General features: G+C 44.5%; 1 protein-coding gene across 9 annotated transcripts in view; it reads left to right on the top strand.

The window, feature by feature from the left end:
• The window catches only part of RIPOR3 (RIPOR family member 3), a 51,533-nt gene extending 31,178 nt beyond the window's left edge, over positions 1-20,355 (top strand). For 7 of the 9 annotated variants that reach the window (XM_030502881.1, XM_030502888.1, XM_030502886.1 and 4 more), the window contains 13 exons: positions 333-458; positions 2,585-2,730; positions 9,566-9,695; positions 10,429-11,010; positions 12,073-12,212; positions 13,056-13,188; positions 13,919-14,027; positions 15,212-15,373; positions 15,528-15,686; positions 16,736-16,938; positions 17,187-17,270; positions 18,213-18,303; positions 19,378-20,355. In XM_030502881.1, the coding sequence (XP_030358741.1) occupies positions 333-458; positions 2,585-2,730; positions 9,566-9,695; positions 10,429-11,010; positions 12,073-12,212; positions 13,056-13,188; positions 13,919-14,027; positions 15,212-15,373; positions 15,528-15,686; positions 16,736-16,938; positions 17,187-17,270; positions 18,213-18,303; positions 19,378-19,478 (2,166 nt within the window). In that variant the 3' untranslated portion in view covers positions 19,479-20,355. Of the gene's footprint in view, positions 1-332; positions 459-2,584; positions 2,731-9,565; positions 9,696-10,428; positions 11,011-12,072; positions 12,213-13,055; positions 13,189-13,918; positions 14,028-15,211; positions 15,374-15,527; positions 15,859-16,735; positions 16,939-17,186; positions 17,271-18,212; positions 18,304-18,395; positions 19,198-19,377 lie in introns of those variants that run through there. The other 2 variants (XM_030502887.1, XM_030502890.1) reach the window with 2 other exon arrangements.
• The last annotated feature ends 344 nt before the right edge of the window (positions 20,356-20,699 follow it).

Raw genomic sequence — 20,699 nt, forward strand, 5'->3', positions numbered from 1 at the left:
GGATCTTACTCAGTTGCTTTCCTACTTCTAATAGTTCCAAATGAATTCCAGTGTGCATGGTATTTCAGCACCCCTACACTTACTATGCAACACAGCTTTGCAGTTACTCTAGAATGGGTGGGACATGTCATTTGGTACTGAGTTAAGATGTTAAAACCTGCAACCTGAATTTCTACGTCCAATTTTCTAGCTTTATCCAAGTTCCTAAATGTATAGTGATCAAAGGAATGCCTTCACTTCTGCAGTACTGGAATAATGTGAGGCCTATGGACTGAAGGGAACAGTCTGGAATATGTTGACCCAACATCCTTTTTTTCTTTGGTGGTTTCTAGGTGTTTGTGCGCCTGGGGCGCCAAAAATGGAGGTTGAAAGGCAAGATTGAGACTGATGACAGCCAGACATGGGATGAGGAAGAAAAGATTTTTATACCCAATCTCCATGAGAAGTTTGAAATCAAGGTGTGGTGTATAATGGTTGGATTGGAATCAGTGGGTTAACAGGTCTTCTGCCATACAACTTACCCGTTAGGCTGCCAAGCACTTTTCAAAACTCCCAAGTAGTTTTCTTTTCCTAGCCAGGTAAAATGGCAGTTAAGCAATGTTCTGCCTACTGAACAGACATCTTCTTCTGTTTTTCTTGGCACTTGTAACTGGATTGGTGCATCTGCTTTCCTGTGTTGTGGAGTTTGGTATATGTGGTTGGTTGTGTATGTTTGTTGTGTATGGTTTGTTTGTTTTTATGTCCTAGATCAGTATCTGGGATTTTCTAGCGTGAAGTCTAGATGTGGAGACAAAAAGATGTGTATGTAGGTATTATTTAATGACCCATGTGGAATATTAACTACCTGGGGGTTCTGTTCTCTATTGAAAGAGAGAGTTGCGGATATGGAAAACATCATTGCATGTGTGCATGTTTTGACTCTGTAGTTCAAATGTCCCTTTATCTGGGGGCAGTGCAGATTCTTTTGTTGTATGTTACTCCAGAGATGCTCCGTGTCTGTGAAGAACCAATGGCAGTTATATACTGGTACAAACAGTCTGTATTTGATATCTCTTAGAGTTCTGATGCTTTTTTTCCTAAAGTGCCTCAGAAAAGTCATATCCTCAACAGTAAGGGCCCAGTGCCAGTGGCCTGTGATATGTAGGTGACACATTGTACCCCTTGAGGGAAGTAGGTAGTTTTCATAGACCCTTGTGCAGCTGCCCTTGGCATTGGTTCTGGCGCTTACCTAGCAGGTGGAGTTAATCCTTGAACAGCGTTGCCACTGTAGTCTGGCAATCTCTTGTGGGCTGGACACTGCAACATGACTCCTGTCAACCCAAAAGGAGCTGCGATCGAAGGCTCTGCTGGATCCTATTCTGCTAGGAAACTGTGCCAGTGCAGCGTTTCAAGTTTTGGCAGCTGTGTTAAAGCAGCTATTGCAATGTTCCCCTCCAATCTGGCAGCAAAACTGGGTTACATAGGAGAGACTCTTTGGCATCTTGCCCTCACAGCCTTTGGAAATGTACTTATGCATTTTTTTGCTGCCACTGCACAATGAAGATCAGGTGAGAGGCTAATTCAGATCCCTGTTTTCCCATAATAGCTGTAAAACCTTGTATTACTTTGTGTGACAATGATAGCTTTATTCTTTTTGTCAGCTTATGAAAAGACTTTCTTAAGCTGACTAATGTTCTCCACACCCTCCTGCTCTTTCCACTTTGTACTTAATCATCTCTGCCCAGTACAAATACATAGCAGGGTTCAAATTAAAAAATAAAATTGAGAAGTGCCAAAGAGTGTTCCAAGAGGAGGCTGGCAACATAATTCTGCTCAATCTTAAAGGAGATATAGGCATGTAACTAATTCCTGAAGTGGACTTCAGGCACTTACTCTAAAACTCTGTGCTGAGTCTGATTTTTGTGCTTCTAGGACAATTTGATCTGCATTGGAAGTGTGTGGGACTAAGCAAGTGTTTGATTAAATTTGTCTTTTTAAGTAGCTGAAGAAGCAAAGTGCCAGCCTGGGGAAAATGCAGGTTTGCAAATGCATTGATAACAAACTCGGAGTCAGCTGCAGAGCTAGAGGAAAGAACTGACACAGTTCTGATTTTGGTTCACAGCTGAGCTCAGGACGACTAGAAAAGTCACAGTGGATGCAGATCCTTTAGGCAACTGAGAGCTGACATAGCCTAGTGTAGGTAGGATAGTATACTTCTCTGTAATACAGACTTTTATGACAGTGTTGTTACAATATGTAGACAAGCTAGACTGTACTAATAACAATTACTTGTATGTATACCACAGCTAGAATTTCCAAACTTCAGATTTAATTTTTCTTAAATCATAGTCTACCAAATTCTGTTGTCAGACTTGCTGTACAGCTCTGTCTCCTCAACTTGTAGAACTTCTCTCCTCTTTGCCAGCCATCTACAAAATATTCCTTGTGGAGATATTGGCTTTCAACAGTTTAGGAGCCCAAATTTGAGTATTGAGGTTATAAGTTTGTTGTGCGCCTCGGAGCAGATCTGAGCTGGGAGTGTTGTTCTTTCCATGTACGTGATTGAGGATTGTCTGGTAAGATGAAAATGGATGTGTCCGTGCAGGTGACAGAGCTGCGAGGACTGGCCACTATTCTAGTTGGTGTCGTGACATGTGACAGCATAAACTTCTTTACAACCAAGCCTCAGGCAATCATTGTGGACATAACTGAACTGGGAACCATCAAGCTACAGCTGGAAGTCCTCTGGAAGTAAGTACAGCTTCAGATAAAGCCGGAGCTAAACAGTTGAAACAAAGGCTCCTGAGTATGGCACCTAGCACCATTCCGCATCATAGTCCTCTTTCTGTTTGCAGAGCAGGTGCAGGATAGATAGCCCTGTGCTTCCTCACAGCAACCCCACCTCCTGTGCTTGATCTCTGACTCTGTGGCACCAGTCCTCAGGAAGGGGTGGGGGAAAGGGCCAGGAGCTATGTCTGTGACCCTTCAGTTCTGTGTGTTGATGTTGCCAGAGCCGTGGCTAGCCATGTGAACTGATAACAGGCTTTTATTTAGCTTACTACTCTACAGAATGAGCATTCAAGTCTAGCTCCAAGCAATGTATGTACACCTATAAAACATGAACAGTAGTTTTAAAGATGATGAAATTTAACTGAAAATAGCAGCTTGTAGGCACAGTGAAAAAATATATAGTTGCAATTTTAGGACAATCACTATTACCAGGCCACAATATGTTAAAAATGAAGCTTTCCCCAAGACTTAGCACCTTTATATTTGCACTGTGATTATTACAGTTATCAATATAAGGCCTGTTTGTGCACTACAGGGAAGCTTGGTTACAGATGCACGTTTAAAATAGCTGAATATTTTCATGGTGCCTGTGATGTGTTAAATTGCTTTATAATTGGAACCTGTAAATCAACTTTTGTAGTGGATTACTGATATTATTAAAAGCAAATTCTCACTTTTGTGGATGCTGCACTGGAACTTCTTCCTTGCTGTAGACACAGCACCATAGTTTTTTGAGGTAGTGCTGTTTATTTCTGCTTTATGGGACTGTCAGTCCATAGTGTGAGTCTTGTCTGCAGCAAGTCAAAACTTCTTAACCTGTTTCCATTTACTCTTGTTTGAGTTAAATCTAGCCATCTTAGTGAAGTGCCCAATTAAACAGGAACTCTTCACTTGTACATGGCTTAATGTAGTCCTCAGTTCATTCCAATCCAACATGGCAAAGAAGCATTTGAACACACCTATGTGATAAGGACCTTCTTGAAAGGCCGCTTTGTGATGACTTGTGGATCTAGGCTTGTAGATCCGGGAGAAGCAGAAGCCTAACAATGTTCAGATGAGGAAGGGCAGGGAGCTGTGCCTGGCAGACCAGCTGCACCTATGACTCGGCCTTACACAACTCTGATTCTCTGGCTGTGCTGGTTTCTTGGTTTTTAAGAATTACCAAAAAATAACAAAGCTTGTGTATGTTGAATGTGTGATCTGCCAAATATGCCCAAACAGATCTTTCGGTAAGAGAAAAGTTTGCCTGCCCTCAGGGTAGAGTAACCAAATTATTTTATAATCAGACTTGGTTTTTAACACCCTGTTTCTACTCTTCATTACCTTCGGAAGCGTCGTTTGACTTAACCCTTATCACGGTCTTTTAATCCACCAACAGGAGAAACGCCACGGAGTTTTTCTGTTGCAATTGCTGTTCAGGTGTTGATGAAACAGTTTAGAGGTTGCATTTCTGGGGCTGGGGAAAGAAAAGCTTTGTTGATCAACAGACTATTTTCTGAAGGTCTTTTGTGCGTGCTGTGGTTCTTGAAATTTACTATTGACTTGTACTTGCAATTGGGCTGAAAAATGAGTCTTGGCAGCAGCGTCTGAAAATGACTTTCAAACATACGCACGGCTCTAAGTTGATGAGAAACTCACACAGCAGAGTTCTGCCTGCACCCGTTGTTTATGACACCTTTTCCTCCCGAGATCTAACACTGGGCATCAGTATGTGTTTTGGTGAGGTGCTGCAGCTGCTCTGAGACTTTTGAGGCTTCTGGTTCTGATTTGAGAAGCTGAGCCACTAATTAGTTGGGTAACAAAACCTCATTCCAGAAGCTTGCTGTGATCTTGCATTATATGCCCTATGAAACTTCCTCTTACTCATGCCAAGTTATGTATGTATTCCCCCTTGAATCAGAAAGCAGAGATATTCATGGCAGAGTTATTGCAAGCTGCAGGGAGTGGGGATGGTGCAAGTTGCAGTGTGTTTGGGTTTTTTTAAGTAAAAGTAGCTCTTAAAATGACAGCCCTTGGGGAAGGAAGAAGAGGGGCATAAGAGGATATACAGGCTCTCGTACATGCCCAGCAAAGTCTGCTTTTATTGGTCATCACTCAGCCTTCAACAAGCACACATCACCAAAGCTTGCATTGGCTTTAATCTAGATGTAAAGTGATCAAAAGCTCTATACACGTTTTCAGAGCTTAAAGGACTGCAGACAGAACGCTCTCCTTGCAGAGGCACTCTTGTAAAGGAAGTCCACTTTCCCCTGACTTAACGTCTTCAGCTTTACCTGTGCAGTGAAGGAGACATACTTTCTTTATTGAACTGCATCTAAAATCTGGCTTTGCCCTAATACAGGAAGTGCTATACTGAGATGGCATGTTCATAGTAGAGTCTGGAAGAAATTGCTTTTACTCTTTTCTTGTTAACCCACACAAATGGCATCTAACAGATCAATTCACTTCATCTACTTTTGCGGAATCTACTTGTTTGACTTTCCTTACTGTCAATATCTTGCATAAATAGTTCTGCACAGAAGTTGTTCTTACTAAAGGACTGTATGAGGAAAAACCCCTTCCTGTTCTGTGATGTTGCACAGTTTCTCAGATAATGGCTTAAATCTTCAAAACAAATTATTTTTGTGACTAAATATATCTTTTTCTAGAAAGATACAATCCCAATTGTGTTGCCCCTTGGTTGTTGCAGTAGCTCACAGCTCAGAGCGCAGCTTTTGCTTGGTGAGATGAGCACTTCTGTGGCATTTGGGACAACCATCACCCAGCTTTTAGAGCTGGCAACAGCTGAGCTGGGAACAGGGTTAGTGGTGACACATTTTCTTTGGGAGTTAATCCCCACTTGGAATGTTTCAGTGTATGAGAACTCTGTCTCTGCGTCTCTGCTGTGTTGAAGTTTGGTGAAATGAGTTGGTATCCTACCAAGCGGATTCTCCAGAGCAGCTCTGGGCAGAACTGGCAGGCTCCGCTTTGACAGCCTGTTTGCTGAAGTTGCTTACAGAAAAGAGAAGTTGTGTGGTCATAACTCAGGGTGTTTTTATTTTTCAAAGGCAGAGCACTCAACAGCTGCTTTTTTTATTTGGTTTAAGAATAACTAAACAGATCCAGCTGATTTGCCCAAACTTCCCTGAGAGGAAAGCTTTCAATCTAGACCTGCTTTGTGAGAAATCCAAGTGTGGATCAGTCTTCCACTTCTAAATGTATATTTAGAAATATAAATAGACCACTAGTCTTCTGGGCTCTAACAAAAGTTCCTTCAGCTCCTTTATAGATTATGCCATGAATGACCTTGGGCCTGTTGCAGAACAGCTTTCTTGGCCAGTTTGGCAGAAGACATTGGTTTTTTTGCCAACCTAAATAGCAGTCTGAATTCTGTGTCTCACATGGAGGACAAAGAGAAAGCCTGTATTCTCTTTACAGAACTTCACTTAGCACCCTGTACTGGCATCTAAGGGTGCCAGCCAGCCAGAACCACTCTTATGCTTTCTGCCTGCTTTGAGCATGTGCTGGCCTGGCTCACAGGGCTTTGTGGGGTAGGAGGGAAAAAACCTTAAGGAGGAATAAAAAAGGGAAGTCTGTTTTTCTGGATGCATATCTACTGACAGTTTTGCTCTTACAGATGGAAGCTTATGTGACTAGGTAGTTACTCCTGCAGGTATCTTTAGGCACAGTCCATCTCCGTGCTTTTGGTGGAAATGTGCTTTTTGATGGAAGTGATGTTTCATTCACAAGATCTTAGTCTTGTGATCAGCTGTACTGACCTTGAAGCTGGTGCTTATTATGCGTTAGTGGGTAGGCGAAACCTAACAACAGTCACAGTGTTCAAGCTGTATGGGCATTTTCACTTGTGTTCAATAGGGAAAAAAAGAAATCTCATGGTTAACAGTGAGCTCAATCCAGTTGACCAGGATTGGTGGTGCTTTGTATTAATGCAAGTCTGGATTCACAGCCTTAGTAGTGGGATTCAGACAGGTCTATCCACCAAGAGTCCTTCTGGCTGATGGTATTTAATACATGGAGTGACTGGACAGAAGGGGAGTGATGAGGGCACAGTCTTGGCAGTGGGAGAAAGGAATGAAGGTCCTGTGGGGCTGAGGACTGAAGGGTTCAGCTCTGATATGCTCTGCCTGATCACTTATGTTCTTCTGAGAATATAAACCAGGAAGTGTCCTCCTCGCCCAATGGAAAAATGCAGCAGGGTGAGGGAAATGGCAGAAATCTCAAGTATTTAATCCCTCCACAGCTTTGATGGTTACGACAAAACAGTATCTCATTGGGAACCCATGCTCAGTGCTGACAAGGCTGAGGTACCTCTAATGTCTGTGAATGCAAAGCTGCTGATGTTATGGGAGGTTGAATCTAAGAAACAGGAGCTCTGATGAGTTGTAACCCCCTGCAAGGTCAGGCTGGGCCTGTGTGTTTTGGACCTGAACACTGAAGCCATGCGACAGCGCTAAGGTAAGCTAAGGGAGAGTTATGTGCTGCATTCACATTGATGGCATTGCAGTGTCGTGCATTTAATGCCAGTATTGTAATTAGTCATAACCAAAGGCCAGCATGTTTGGCAATATAGAGGTAGAATTGGGACAACAAAGATGACCAGACATGTGGGGCCACTTTCACTTTTTAATAGGGTTCTTCAGTCAGGTGTTGATGGATAATACCGTACAGGCATAGAGATGTTCGCTGTGGAGAATGTGGAAAGGAAATGGTTAGCCACCATTTCTCTTGGTACAGCCACAAGAGACCATCATGTCAAAGTACTTGTTCCACAATTTCAAGTGAAATAGTGAAGTTTCTGCAAACTTTTGACCTCTGCAGGGATTTTTGTGACAATGATTTCAGGAAGTGACCAGACAAATTAAGGAAAAGCGTGTGACAACTAAAGGCAATAGTCTGCTTGCAAAGTCTGCTGCGTGACAGGTCTGAGCTATGGATTGCCTCAGATTTGAGTGTCTGTCTGGGGAAAACCTACTACATTTGACTTATTTCCTGTTCTTTTCCCCTGAAAATCCCCTACTGGCTTCTGTCAATGTCAAGGTGCTGGGAGAGATGGATTCACAGCTCTGTCCGACTATGGTGTTTTGTTTGCTATACAAATGTGGAACAAGACGATGTATCATGCCCAAAGAGCTTACAACCAAGAGAGAATAGATGCTGTAGAGCAGATTTCATTTGTTCCTTCACCCTTTGCTTTATTCTCTCAACTTGTAATCTTGCAGTAACAGGGAGCATGTGCTTGGTTGGAGGCAGCTCAATAGTGGTATTTTGCCAGTGGGTTTCGGTAATTGTCAAAAGGGACAAAAGAGATTTAGCTTGTTATTCCTGCCCCTTTCCTCCAAAGTGTCATTTTGCATTGCTGTATTAAAAGCTGAAAATGAAAAATCTAAGCAATGGGTTCCTGTGACTCTTCTTAAGAAATGCCGTGGCTGGGATTCATAACTTTCCTCCATCAGTAAACATAGGAGGCTTTGCCTAAAAGACTCTTGCTGTCAGAAACCCGATTTATGTTCTGCATAGTGAGCCAATGCAGATGGTTGTTGATGTGACCCTCTGGAACTGGCCTGTTTGATGAACCCCAGCTGGGTGACACTGTTCATTTAGCCAATTAACCTGCATTAGGTGAGCTCACAGAGCGTTACCTCTATTCAGAGTGGTGTGTGGCACTGCAGGATGCTGCTGAGACTTGTCCCTGTGTGATATGAGGAGCTGCAGAGAACTGGAGCTCTGCTTTTCAGCTTTTGCTGGAGAGCAGAAGTTCCACTCCTTGTAATTGATTAGTCCTTGTGATTGTTTGGATCTTTTCAGACTTGTAGTGGTTCTGTGCTGTACAGCCGAATGCAGCTGATTTTTATCCTACTCTGGTCATTATATTCATCTGTGAGATTACACATTTGTTACAAACAACTAACTGTTTTTCAAAATGCCAGTACCTAGGTGGAAAACCAAACTTTCTCCTTGTGCCACAGGGCGTATCGGTGGAGAACGAAAGTAACATGTAATAAAAACAAACTTGCTTTAAATAACTTAAAATAATTTTTCCCTCTCCTGGTTAGCTGAGTTGAATTTTGGGAGGCAGTTTGTCCAAGTTTCCTTAGACTCTTTGCAAAGGAGTTGGGAAATTGATGGCTGTGTTATAGTAGGTAAGTGTGAAGTCTTTAGAGTGGGACTTGTCAAACTCTTCTAGACCATAGCCAGCATCCTCTGGTGCTGTAACTGGATCATCCATGAGTGTATGAACCACACAACTTGCCATATCCAACTGCACAGGCTTCCTCTGCCAGCCAAAGGAGTTGTTTATTAATATTTGAAGGATAATGCAGGTGGGTTTTTTAGTGGCTTTTCCAGGTGGTGTGTGCTCTGCAGGGGGAATTCATGGCGGTTTTCCTTTGTTACCTGTGTTATAATTCCTGCCTGTGTCAGATGTGGTGTATGTCTTGCTATCTGTCCAGTGGCTGCTGGCAAGTACAGCATCAGCTGTAGTCTGTGTAGGACACTGCAGAGGGACAGAGAGTGCTTCAACCTCTTTGCCTGTTGGACTCCTCTTCCAAAGACTGTGGCACATGTCTCTGTGTAAAGGGTGTTGAGAATTCCGTGTAAAATACAGAACCTTTTTGCCTACCTCTTTCTCTGCTGGTGCAATCAAAGGTATTGGTCAGAGAGGCAGTCTTGCTTTCTGGTTATTCCCTGTGTTGTTCGCTAAATGTCACAGTTCAAATCCTAACAGCTATTCCTGCTGCTAAATGTTTCTGTGCTTTCTGGACTTACTGACACTTAGGCTTTGCATGTCCTTCTACAGCCCCTTTGACACAGAGAACCTGTTCTTGTCACCTGGAACCACTGCGAAGTTTTCTGTGAGTAGCAGGAAGAGCTCATTATACAACTGGACCCCACCAAATACTCCCAGCTTCAGAGAGAAATATTACCTGGTGAGTATGCTGAGGAGAGCAGAATGCAAAGCACAGACCTAGGACCTGACTTTTGGATTAGACCAGGCTATTGAACAACAAACTCAGCCTTGTGAAAATGTAGCACTTCAGGGCCTTTGCAGTGTATTTTGGGGCTTCATTATATTTTTCTTTTAACCTCTATTCTTTTGAGTTTCATTTGAGATTGTGCAAAAGAAAAAAACAAAACTGAACAAAAACCCCAACAAGGCTGCCAAATATTCCTCTTGGCAGCCAGAATGGTGGGGGGTGGGTGTCTGCTCTAATAGTCTGTGGTGGGAATCAAACTAGGAACCAGTCTGTCTTGGTAGTCTCTGCTCTGTGGAGCAGAATGGTGTCTTAGAGGTGCTACATGAACCAAGCTTCCTCTTCACCAATGCCACTTTTTGCCAAGTGTATCCCAAGGGAATAGAAACCCCTGTCCTTGTTCATTCAAGAGGGTTTTGTTTTAATGGTTGTTTTATATGACCCTTTTACTTCTGCCATATATCTCAAGTACTAGTAACATCACTGATATGTTCCCCTAACCATCAAGCCTTCTTGTCCAGTCTACGCTAGCCTGGCTGCCTTGTGCAGAAGAGCCCTGTGGTTTTGATCAGTTGGGTGTGTACGTTTCCAAGCACAGGAAGCCACAGTTCTCTTAGTTCTCTATCTTTGGTGGTATCTCATGCTTTTCAATTGTCTCTGTGCTCACTGACAAATCTATTCGCTGCAGTCTGTTTTGCAACAAAGGCAGAGCCAAGGGGATGGAAGTGATGAAGCTCAGCCTCCCAGCATACTGAGCTACTTGGCTGCCTGTGATTTCGATGTGCATGGGAGGAGCAAGCCTTCCACCCCAGCAGAGACAAGTGAGGCGGACTCGTTCAGCTCTGAGGATCAGAAAGGGATGGAATCCAGAACTGCAACTCCAGCTCTAGACCACAGGACGTTGCCGTTGGTGATGATTCAAGAGACTTGTGCAGAAGAGCGACAGCATCCTCTTCCAGATCACACAACTCTGGATATCCTGAAGAAGACGCCATGTGTGGACGGATTTCCAAGTAACCCACCTGGTTTTCTGAGTTGTCACAAAGGTGGAGATTCTTTCCACCAGCCTAGAAACCACCGTCTGACAGAGCATGGAGACTTCAGCCAGAAAAGCTTGAATGCTGCAAGTGACCTAAAACTGGATGGACATACAAAGTCAATTGATAAGACTCTCCAAGAAGTGTTAAATTTGCTGAAATCACATAATGTGGTGCAAGCTCAGCTGGAGAAATTGGAATACCAGGTTTCATCGCTGAGGAAGAAATTAAAGGTGTGTTGGAGTTTTACTCTTGGTAGATGGTATAGCTTCCACTGTTACTCCTAAAACTGAAGAGGTTCCATGACTCTGGTGGATTTGAGTTAATGATGTAGCAACAGCATGTTCCCGAAAAGTAAGTTTGGCCACCAGAGGTCAGGCACTGCTCGGAAAAGACAGCCCTGAGAGCTCCTACACCGGAGCCCGCTGTTGCACAGCCTCTCTCAAGAGACAGCCTGGGGGCGCTGTGTGCAGGTCAATAACTGGGAGTCAATAACTGCAGTCAAAGTGGGAGCGAGTCTGGGCTCAGCAGGCTCTGAACAGTGTCATGGCCTCTGCATTTTGTCTGCTTCTAAGTTTTGTTTTCAGACTTGATATACTTGGAGATAACTGCATCAGTTCAAACCTAATGTTTCTCCAGGGTCACACAGCTTTTGCAGGCAGTTCAGACTGTCTGACGAGTCATATGGTGCTGAAAACATCTTTCTTTAGAGGAAAGGTGCTGGAGAAGAGCTTTCTGCAAGCAGTGGGTTATATTGCAAACCTGGTAACGTTGTAGTATGCGGGGCCAGTGTGCAGGCCTGGGAGGTAAGATACTGTAAGGCTTCCTCTGAGGTCTGAAACAATAAATGGTGTTAACCAGTGCTCTCACAGCAGCCTTTCCAAGGGAGAGAAAGTTACTGGCCCCATGAAACCCACTACTGATATCAAAGTTCTTGGTTACTACACTGGAATGCAATAGACCCCTAAGATAGTTACTTCAAGATCTAAAGCAGGGAATAAGTGAAAATGGCGCAAGATGCAGAAGAAATCGGCTCTTATATCAGCCTGAACAGGCAGGGAAATCCAGGGAGGAATACAGACAAATCAAAATCCAGAAGCACATTTTGAATTCAATTGGAACACTATTTTTGGATCAGAGCCTGTAGCAGGAGGTAACTTTCCTGGTGTTGTAAGAATAAAATCAGAAAAGCAAATTGATTTGTTATTAAGAGTGATTGGCAAAACTGCCAAGAACTCGTGCAAAATGGCTTGATAACTACAAATAACAATACCTTCCCTCCCATTCCATCACAGCTAAAGACACTTCATCACAAACACTCATCTATGGAAAGCTTAATGGTGGAGACAGTGCTGGAAAGTTTTGACTTCTTAAACGCTGACTGCAGCGCTGATGAGCTCTCGTTGTTCGGAAGCGTACGGACGGCCAGTATCAGGTATGTGTGTGCAGCACTTCCTTACAGGGGTGAGGAGGCCTGATCCTGGGGGTGCTTCCTGACACACTGTGCTGGGCTGAGTAACAGTTGTGCAGAGCTGCTACTGGTAGGAACATCCAGGACACAAACCAATTGCTTTGAATACCCTGAGATTCAGAATAACCCAATTGGAATGGCAGGAAACTTAAACGTATGGGAAACACTGCAGGATGGTACCCACAGGGTAGGATGGAAGTGCTTAACGTGTAGGGCTGCTAGAAACAGACTGCAGCAAACAGGCTGATCAGGATGGTGCTGGACAGTGCTGCCCTAGCGAGGGAGAGCTACGAGTAACTTGCAGAGCTCTTCTTCCTGTTGCTGCTTTTGAACTCAGTTTTGCAGGTTGTGTGCCACTGAAACTGAACATTCCAGAGCTACGAGCCTGATCCTGGGAGACTTACTACATTCCCAATATCAACGAATTGGGAGACACCACAGGATTTGTCTATGTGCTGCTTCTGCAATGAGCAGCAACTCAATTCAACTCAGTGCAATGAGTTACAGCTCAAATGAGCCAGCAACTCAATTCATGTTATCTGGAAGCATCTTTTACTAGTATTGGTTCTCCAGAATGGGATTTTGTGGGATCAGCTGATCTGTCATTACTGTACTGGAAAGAGTTATAGAAATAAAGTCCTCATGTTTTGAAGAAGTGTTATCAATGCAATAAAAAGGCTGAGATCTGTTAAATGCCATCTGGTTTGTACTTCTGCAACTCGCTTGAAGGCTGCTATTGAGACTGCACATCTTCAGTTTATTTAGCTCTGAGAGTTTTCACTCTCTTTTCTTTGCTCATCTCCACAGCACGTACAATGACAACACACTCCAGTCCCTGAGCTGTGGCACGAGAACAGAAACAAGAGATGTAACTACTGGTGATGACAACTTAGACACGCTTTTGATAACTCATCTGAAGCTGTGCAAAGGCCTTTTGCAGGTAAGGAACACTCTGTGGTTTTGATTCTAATTACAAACAAAAATGAATATGTAGCTGGTTCCTTTATAAAAAGAGAAAGGCTCAAAATAGAAATTGAGTCCAGAAAATGCAGTGTGCGTGCTCAGAATGTGTCATACAAAACTCTGCTGCTTTATTGCAGCCTCTGGGTTTTGCTGAAGCTCTAAGTAATGCCTTTGTGCCCCAAGCAGGCTGCTAATGCAGTAGGGCAGGTTTGGGTTGAACTCTGTATCGATAACAGGGGAATCAATTTCTTAATGAATGAAAACTGCTACTTCTAGAGCAAAACTGGCAGCATGTAGGCAAGAAAGAAGCCTTGCCTCCCCTTGAGACCTCATTCCTCAATTAATTTCAGTTATAGTGCTCAAGCACATTATCATCCTCAAAGCATTACCTCTGATGAGGATGGGCAGCAAAGGACTGTGTAACAATTAGCATTGATCTGCTGTGCAGTTGTCAATGGACGGGGTGGGGAAGGATCAAGTGCCAGCCAGCCTGTGCCAGCACAGTGCCATTCACTCATCCTGTTCTGCTGAGCAGCTTTGCACTCAGAAGGACCCATCCATGCCATGATGGGCAAAGAGGCCTTTTGAGAGCAGCTGTGTGTTTTCTCATTGATTACAGGAGTTTGATTCCAAGAACAAACCCTCATTCATCTTGTGCTCAATACCGCCTTTGTTTCAGCTACTAAGATAAGCATGTTGTGTTTCAGAAACTGAGCTCACCCAACGTAGCCCAGGTTGTGCAGAAGGGCATCCTGGAAGAAGTATCGGAGCAGACGCGGGTCCTAGGGGATGTCCTGGATCTGTCTGTTGAAGAAAGTGAGTAACTGCACTATTCCAGGGCATGCCTGAGGTGTGGGAGGGGCAGGTGGCTCTGCTTGAGCTTCCCCAGACCCATCAGGGTTTCATCCTGAATTTCTTATACATTCACGTAATTAAACCAGCTTTTAGGCCTGGATCCTTAGGGGAAAACGGGGCTCATTGTTTGCTTGGTTTTCCTCTGCAAGGAAGGAAAGCATTTCAGGAAGTTTGTCTCGAAGAGCTAGGAGCTGAACTGGTTTGTCTTAGAAACAGGGATGTTATGGATGATGGGGTTTGCAGTCAAAGACCAGCATAACACTAATAAAATCCTCCTTTATATCTCTGCTTTTACGTAGTAAGCAAACAGCCCAAAAGTTTGGTGTGCAGTTCATCCCATCTCGGGCCTTCCCACTACTAAATCACTTCCATTGATTGTTGGATGTGACAAAATGATAAAGGCCCAGTGGGAGACTTTGAAGACTTTTGGTCTCATCTTGGTAAATAGAGTGGCAGGAATGAGGGTTTTAATTGGAAGCATTTGCTGGCAGATTTTATGCTGAAGGATGTGAGAATAAACTCTTCCCCGGAGCAAAGCTCTGAAAGGCCTGTGGTACAGCGTGATGAGGAAAGCGTAGGAGTCTTAAATGCAGAACACAAGTTCAATATCTTTGTAGGTAAGAGTGGGAAAGGGTTTAAATAATAGCGAGAAGCCACAGGGTTATTGCTTCAAGTGCTCTTCTGAAGTGCTCTGCTTCAAGTGCTCTTCCTTTGAAGGAAAACGTGACTCAGCCTCTGCACTGGGGTTCAGAGTTCTCCACTTGTGAAGGTACAGAAGACAGGATCTCTAAAGTGCTTGGAAATAGCACAGCTCTGGTTGATAGAAGTGGAAACAGTTAAACTCACAGAAAGTTCTTCTGAAACTTGACTTGGATAAAATGAATTAACACAAGGCAGAGATGCTGCTACGTGTCTCATTCAGGTCTTGTAACGACAGTTTAGGAGCACAACCCAAGGCTGGTGAAATCAGTGCTTGCAGATGTTAAAATACTGGCAGCAAATCTCCAGCTTTGAACAAAGCCATCTACAGAACACAAACACAAGTCAATGCTGACACATCTCTACGTACACCATCTGGTGCCTCATTTCTCATGTGAAATCCAAAATCTGCTAGAGCTCACTGTCTTTAAAATGGGGTTTTTCAGTTATTCAGAAGACTAAGAAGAAGAAGCACTATCTGAAGCTCTGGAGTGACCTTGCAGAGCCTGGCACCATCTTGTTTGCTTCAGCAGAAAGATTCCGTCACGCACTAAAATACACCCTGATGCTCAAAGTGAAGGAGAAGTACCCCCGTCAGTTAGAAGCAGGTACTGAGCTGCCACTCGGGCTTCCTGTTGTTGCATGGCTAAAAGTTGTCTTTGTGTATTTTAAAGCTACAACTCCTGCTTTACTTCTTCGAAGCAGTTTACATTTAACCAACCTTTCATTTTCTCCCTGTGTTCTTTCCCATGTTGCTTCCAGTACTGCAGAGGTTGCTAGAGCAGATTGTCACCTGTGATGGGCTGCTCCCCTCCCTGCCCCTCCAAACACAACTGGTGACTTCATTCCAATTTTACAGCTACCTGGAGAAGCACCACATCACCAGCCTGGAAAAACACTTGGGAAAACTTGCTAAAGAAGGTAAGGGCAGTGCTTGGCTCCTTCCCTTGAACTGACAAGCCCAGCAGCTGGCTGCTGCTCTCCAGGTTACTACAAAAGGTCTGCTCAGAGCAGAAAACAGCCCAACCACTGCATTGATAATTTGTTTCCATTTTAATTCCCCTTATGACCATGTAATTTTAATTAGAACAGGAACAACAAGCCTGCCTCCTGTATCTAACAGGGTAGGTAGGAACAAAGCAGAGGTGGGAAGGATGGGTTTATCTTAAGTGCCCTAAAAACTGGGTCTGTGATAGTCTGAAGTTCAAGCAGAGACAAAGCTGGCAGCAGTCTAGGGCTGGCTTCAAGGGCTGAGTAAATGTCTATAGCTCTGTGTGGCTGTTGCAGCTGTAACCAGACATAGGTAATAGCAAACACTTTCCGAGGTTACAGATGAAGCACGAGTCCAGCATGTGACAGCACTTACAGCTTAGTCTGTGTCAGAAAAGAATTCTTTTAAAAATAGTCCTGATATTGGCTGCATCTTTAGTCTTGTTTTGATGCAGATGAGTCATTTGCTGAGGAACTGAGGTCTTGTGTGGGGCTGGCCAGTGAGGAAATCCTGGGATACTCTTCAAACTGGAACTGCAAATCCAGTGCCTGAGCTCATCTTTTTTAAAAGACAGAGGCTTTTCTCTTTGACCAGGACAGCAAGATCTGTCAGGGATGGTTAAAGCATTTTGCTTGATGGTGCTTTCCTTACTGTAGGAAGGTCTGCTTGTCCTAACTCCCAAAGGTGTAGGAATAGATGCAGTTCTTTAGCACTGCATGTTGTACTTGATGCACCCAGGGCTTCACTCACCCTGTGGGCTAATAATGTGAAATAATCTCTGCTCCATTCATCAGATGGTCTTGGCATAGGAGGAAATGAAACAATGGCAGGGAGAGAAGACAGGATGGTCAAAGGGCCGGTTGTCCTGGTTTGCTTCCTGCCTGAGCAGGAACAACTGCTGGTGGCCAAAGGAGACAGAATTCATTAGAGGGGTTTGTCTTGGCGCTGTCAGTCAGCGACGCTGCCCTTTCTGTTGCAGTGATGCTGATCGAGGAGCTGCAGTGCCCTGGGCGGCTGAAGACTCTCAAAAAGCTGAAAGGAAAGCGGCTGAACAGGCTCCAGCCGCTGCCGCAGACCTTGCGGCTCCTGGCGCTGCTGCAGCTGGACGACAACCACCGCGTCAGCAAAGCGGCCACGGCCTGTCTGTGCCGAGCGGCGGCGAGCAGGAACTGCAGGGAAAAGGTAAAGGCCGAATTCTTCCCGGCTTGTCTGAGTGGATGCTGAAACACACGGATCTTGTGTCCTGGAATAGTGCTGCTGTCCTCTGATCTGCCCCCAGCTCCTAACTAGAGCCTAAACTACATCAGTGACTTGTCCCTGTCCTTTATTCAATTTCAGCTTGGTAATACCAACAGCGCTTGGGTCAGGTTGAATTTCAGTGTGTGATTATGGTGTAGTTTATAAAACCTTTCTTTTTCTTTTTCACTCAGGCTCTCTTGTTTTACACTGATGCTTTAACTGACTCTGACACAAGACTTCAGCAAGCTGCATGTTTGGCTCTTAAAAACCTCAGAGTGAGTATTTACACCTCCGTTCTTGCTGTGCATGTCTGGCCAAAACTGCCACATGCAGAAGTGTATCTAGCTTTATTTTTTAAGCCAGTAGGGTCACTTTTTCAGCTTGTCTTAGCAGTTAATGAATGATTTGATTGCCAAAGTTACAAACTATTTATGCTGCTATTCAAAAGGCAGCAGCAGAGGGAGCTGCAGGGATCTGGGGGTGTCTCGATTTGATCAGTGAGGCACAGTAGAGTGGCCGAACGGGTGTGTTGTACCTTCTACAGCATTGTTTTTGGTGCAGGACAACAGCCACTGTCTGACTGGGGGACATCTTGCATGTATCAAAATTAGCCCCAATGAGCTGTCTGTGGAGTCGGTTCTAAAGCTTTAACTGTAGAAAGTTAAATCACTTCATCTTATATTCAACAAGAGCTGCTTATAGTCAGGAAATAAAAGTAACATTTGCATTGCTGCTGCAAGAAACTGCCAGAACAGATGTGAAGCTTTCCAGCAGCCACAGTTTGGGAGTGAGTTGGTTTGCACACAAGGCATTACTGTGAGCACAGTTTCTACAAACAAGTCACAAGACAGGCCCAACAAATCAGTGTTATCCTCAAAGCCAGCTTTGCAAAGCCACCGCTGCCCCTGCACAACCTGCAGCGGCCCTTTCAGTGAAGGTCCTGACTGGTTTGTGCTGATTTAATGGTGCTGCAGCAGTGAGCTGTACCTGGGAACTGTTGCACTTCTGTGCCCTTAAAGAGGAGAGAAAGTATCGTTCCTTCTTAAATTACTGAGCATGATCAGAAAAATGACCTGCAAATTGATCTTGGGGGGGACGGGGAAGGAAGGTGACAGTAGAACTCGGATGCAAGACGAGATGGGAGTTGGTATGGATGAGTTTCCCTTGCAAAAAATGTTGATCATGCTGCTCTTGCAAACTGTTCTGTTCTCACACAGGGTGTTGAGAGTATCGAGCAGGTTGCCCAGCTGTGCCAGTCCGATGCAGAGGAAGTGAGGAATGCAGCCAGGGAAACAACACTGTCCTTTGGTAAGTCTGTCGTACTGCTTAGTAACATGAAATAGTGCAGAGCCAGCACAGGCCTGAACACATCTGGGACAACGAAAATACTTTATCAACAGCTACTTCATAACACTGAGATAAACTTTGTGCCATGTGTAATAACCACAGGCTCTGTTAGGGTCTGCAGAACAGGACCAAGGCCATCACTGTAGGATAAAGTGCTTTAAGAGCCACTGAAGTTTTTAAGAAGGTGGCAGGTAACTCCCGATGGTGCTGCCTAACAGCAGTACTGGCATCAGCAATTTTCTCCTCCTAGGTCTTGTAACAAGGACGTTAGAACCTGGCAGGTCACAATAAAGCCTCTTCCAGCTCTGAGATTAGTGAGGATGACTGAAAGGTCTTTTAAATAGAACAACATCAGACTCTTCAGGTCTGGTAATCTTGTTTAGCCACCTACAAACTGCCTCGTTACTTCTCATTTGGATGTTCCTATTCTTCTTCAAATGGTTCCATTCTGAATACTGGAGGAGTAAAGAGTGCAAACAAAATGGTTTTACTGGTCCATGTCCTGTTACTTCCCCTGGACTCAGCAGACCTGCAGTGGAGCTGACCTGCCTGTGAAACACGGGTGCTCCCTGTGTGCTGCCATCACCACTTGTGCTGCTGCTGAGGGCAAAGAACTGCCCAGGCTGCCCCTCTTGAACGCAGAGCTGCTGGGGAGGGTGTCCAGTTTATCCAGGAGATGACAGCAGTTTCCCTCTTCTGCTCTTCCCAAAACCACTTCAGTTCACACTTAGTTCTGGGGATCTCCGGACTTGCTTCTCGGAAACACTCGGATTCACGTGTATTACACAAGTTTTCCAGCTGTGATGTTCCAAGTTGTTACTCATGTGGAAATGTTTACAGAAGGCCTGATTTTTCCATGGTGGCTTCTAGTAGTTTTTGGAAAGCTATTCCCTTAGAGATGTGTTTGTCACTACTGAGAGTTCTTGTTGTTCTGAACAAGGTCACAACAGCAGCATTTCCAGAGAATCCCATTTTTCGGTGTGTTTCTAGCTGCTTTCTCTTCCTCAGTGGGGGCTGTCTTCTCTTTCTCCATAGGCGAACAGGGCCGGCAAGCCTTTGAGAAGATGGACAGGATTTGCTGTGAACTCAGAGACACCGTACAACAGGAGGCTGAAATTGAAATCACAGTATTCTAGCAGCAGCAGAAGAGCCTTCGTGTTGTTCCCACAGCCCCACACGGGCACCTCAGAGCCGGTTGTGGTGTTCATCAGCGTCTGGTTTACTTACGCCCTGCTCTGTGCTGTACACTGCCAGAGCCCAGGTTTATTCCCGAAGGGGCAGAGGTTGCAGTCGGCATGGAGCAGGTGGGAATACTTTCGTATTGTCTTGGCACATGATGAAATACCAAGTGCTGGACAAATGAAAACTGGGATCTCCTAGAATATGGAAGCAGGTTGAGTTAAACTCCCTGTCTCCCTGGAATCAGCTGCCCCTGCTCAACCTAAATCAAATATGAGCTATTTTTCCATAAAGTCTTTTATTTATTCCTTATAGAGAAATGATCCCTCTCCAGCAGTCCCTCTAGAAACCAGCAGCCACTGGGTCATTTACAGCAACTGCCACATCCATTAGAGACTATCCAGTGGCATTGTTTGGTGTTTCCTTTCCTTGTACAGTTCAGTTGCATAAGGAAAGCTTCAACAGCCAATTTCACCATCAGTGTAGCTTAGGGCAGGGGCAAGTAAGGACTGACGTGTATCCTCAGCAGTTACTGTACCTGGCCCGTGCAGGTCTGACCGATATGGACTGCTCTGGATAAGTTGGTTTTTTGTTGTTGTTGGTTTTAAAATGTATTCATTTAGCCATAGATCAGAACTTGTCATAATTGTGCATCATTGTCAGGCTCCTTACTCACCATGGAGCTCACTATGAAGAGAAGCCTGGCTTCAGGTAAAAATACTTGAAAGGGTTTAGCTTGTGTGTATATATTTTTATGTATAACTTTTTCTATTCAGTATTTATTTGTTGGATTTCATACTGTTTTCTAAAATTCTAATAAAACATTTGAGACAAGTTCCTGTGAGTGCTTCACCGCGCTGGGCACAGGCAGCCAGGGCAGTGACCCCCAGGGAAGGAGGATCTTACCCCAGTACTCAGGGTGTCACACACCACTGCCGGCGTCTGCCACAGGTCCAGCTCGTGCTGTTTGCGCAGGCTGAGCTGCTGTTGGGGTTGAGGGTGGAGATGTGCAGTTTGCTCACACAGCTGGAGGCTGTACTGAGGAGTGCTGGGTAGCAGGACTGTGTGGTTGGGTCATGCTGTTCCTCAGCAGAGTGGAACCTCACTTATCGGTGCTGTAGCACTGCTTTTAACTTACAGATCTTTTTCTAAAGGCAGGGAAAAGAAGTTCTACTTTG

Source organism: Strigops habroptila, chromosome 13 (genome assembly GCF_004027225.2).
Source record: "Strigops habroptila isolate Jane chromosome 13, bStrHab1.2.pri, whole genome shotgun sequence".
Classification (NCBI taxonomy): domain Eukaryota; kingdom Metazoa; phylum Chordata; class Aves; order Psittaciformes; family Psittacidae; genus Strigops; species Strigops habroptila.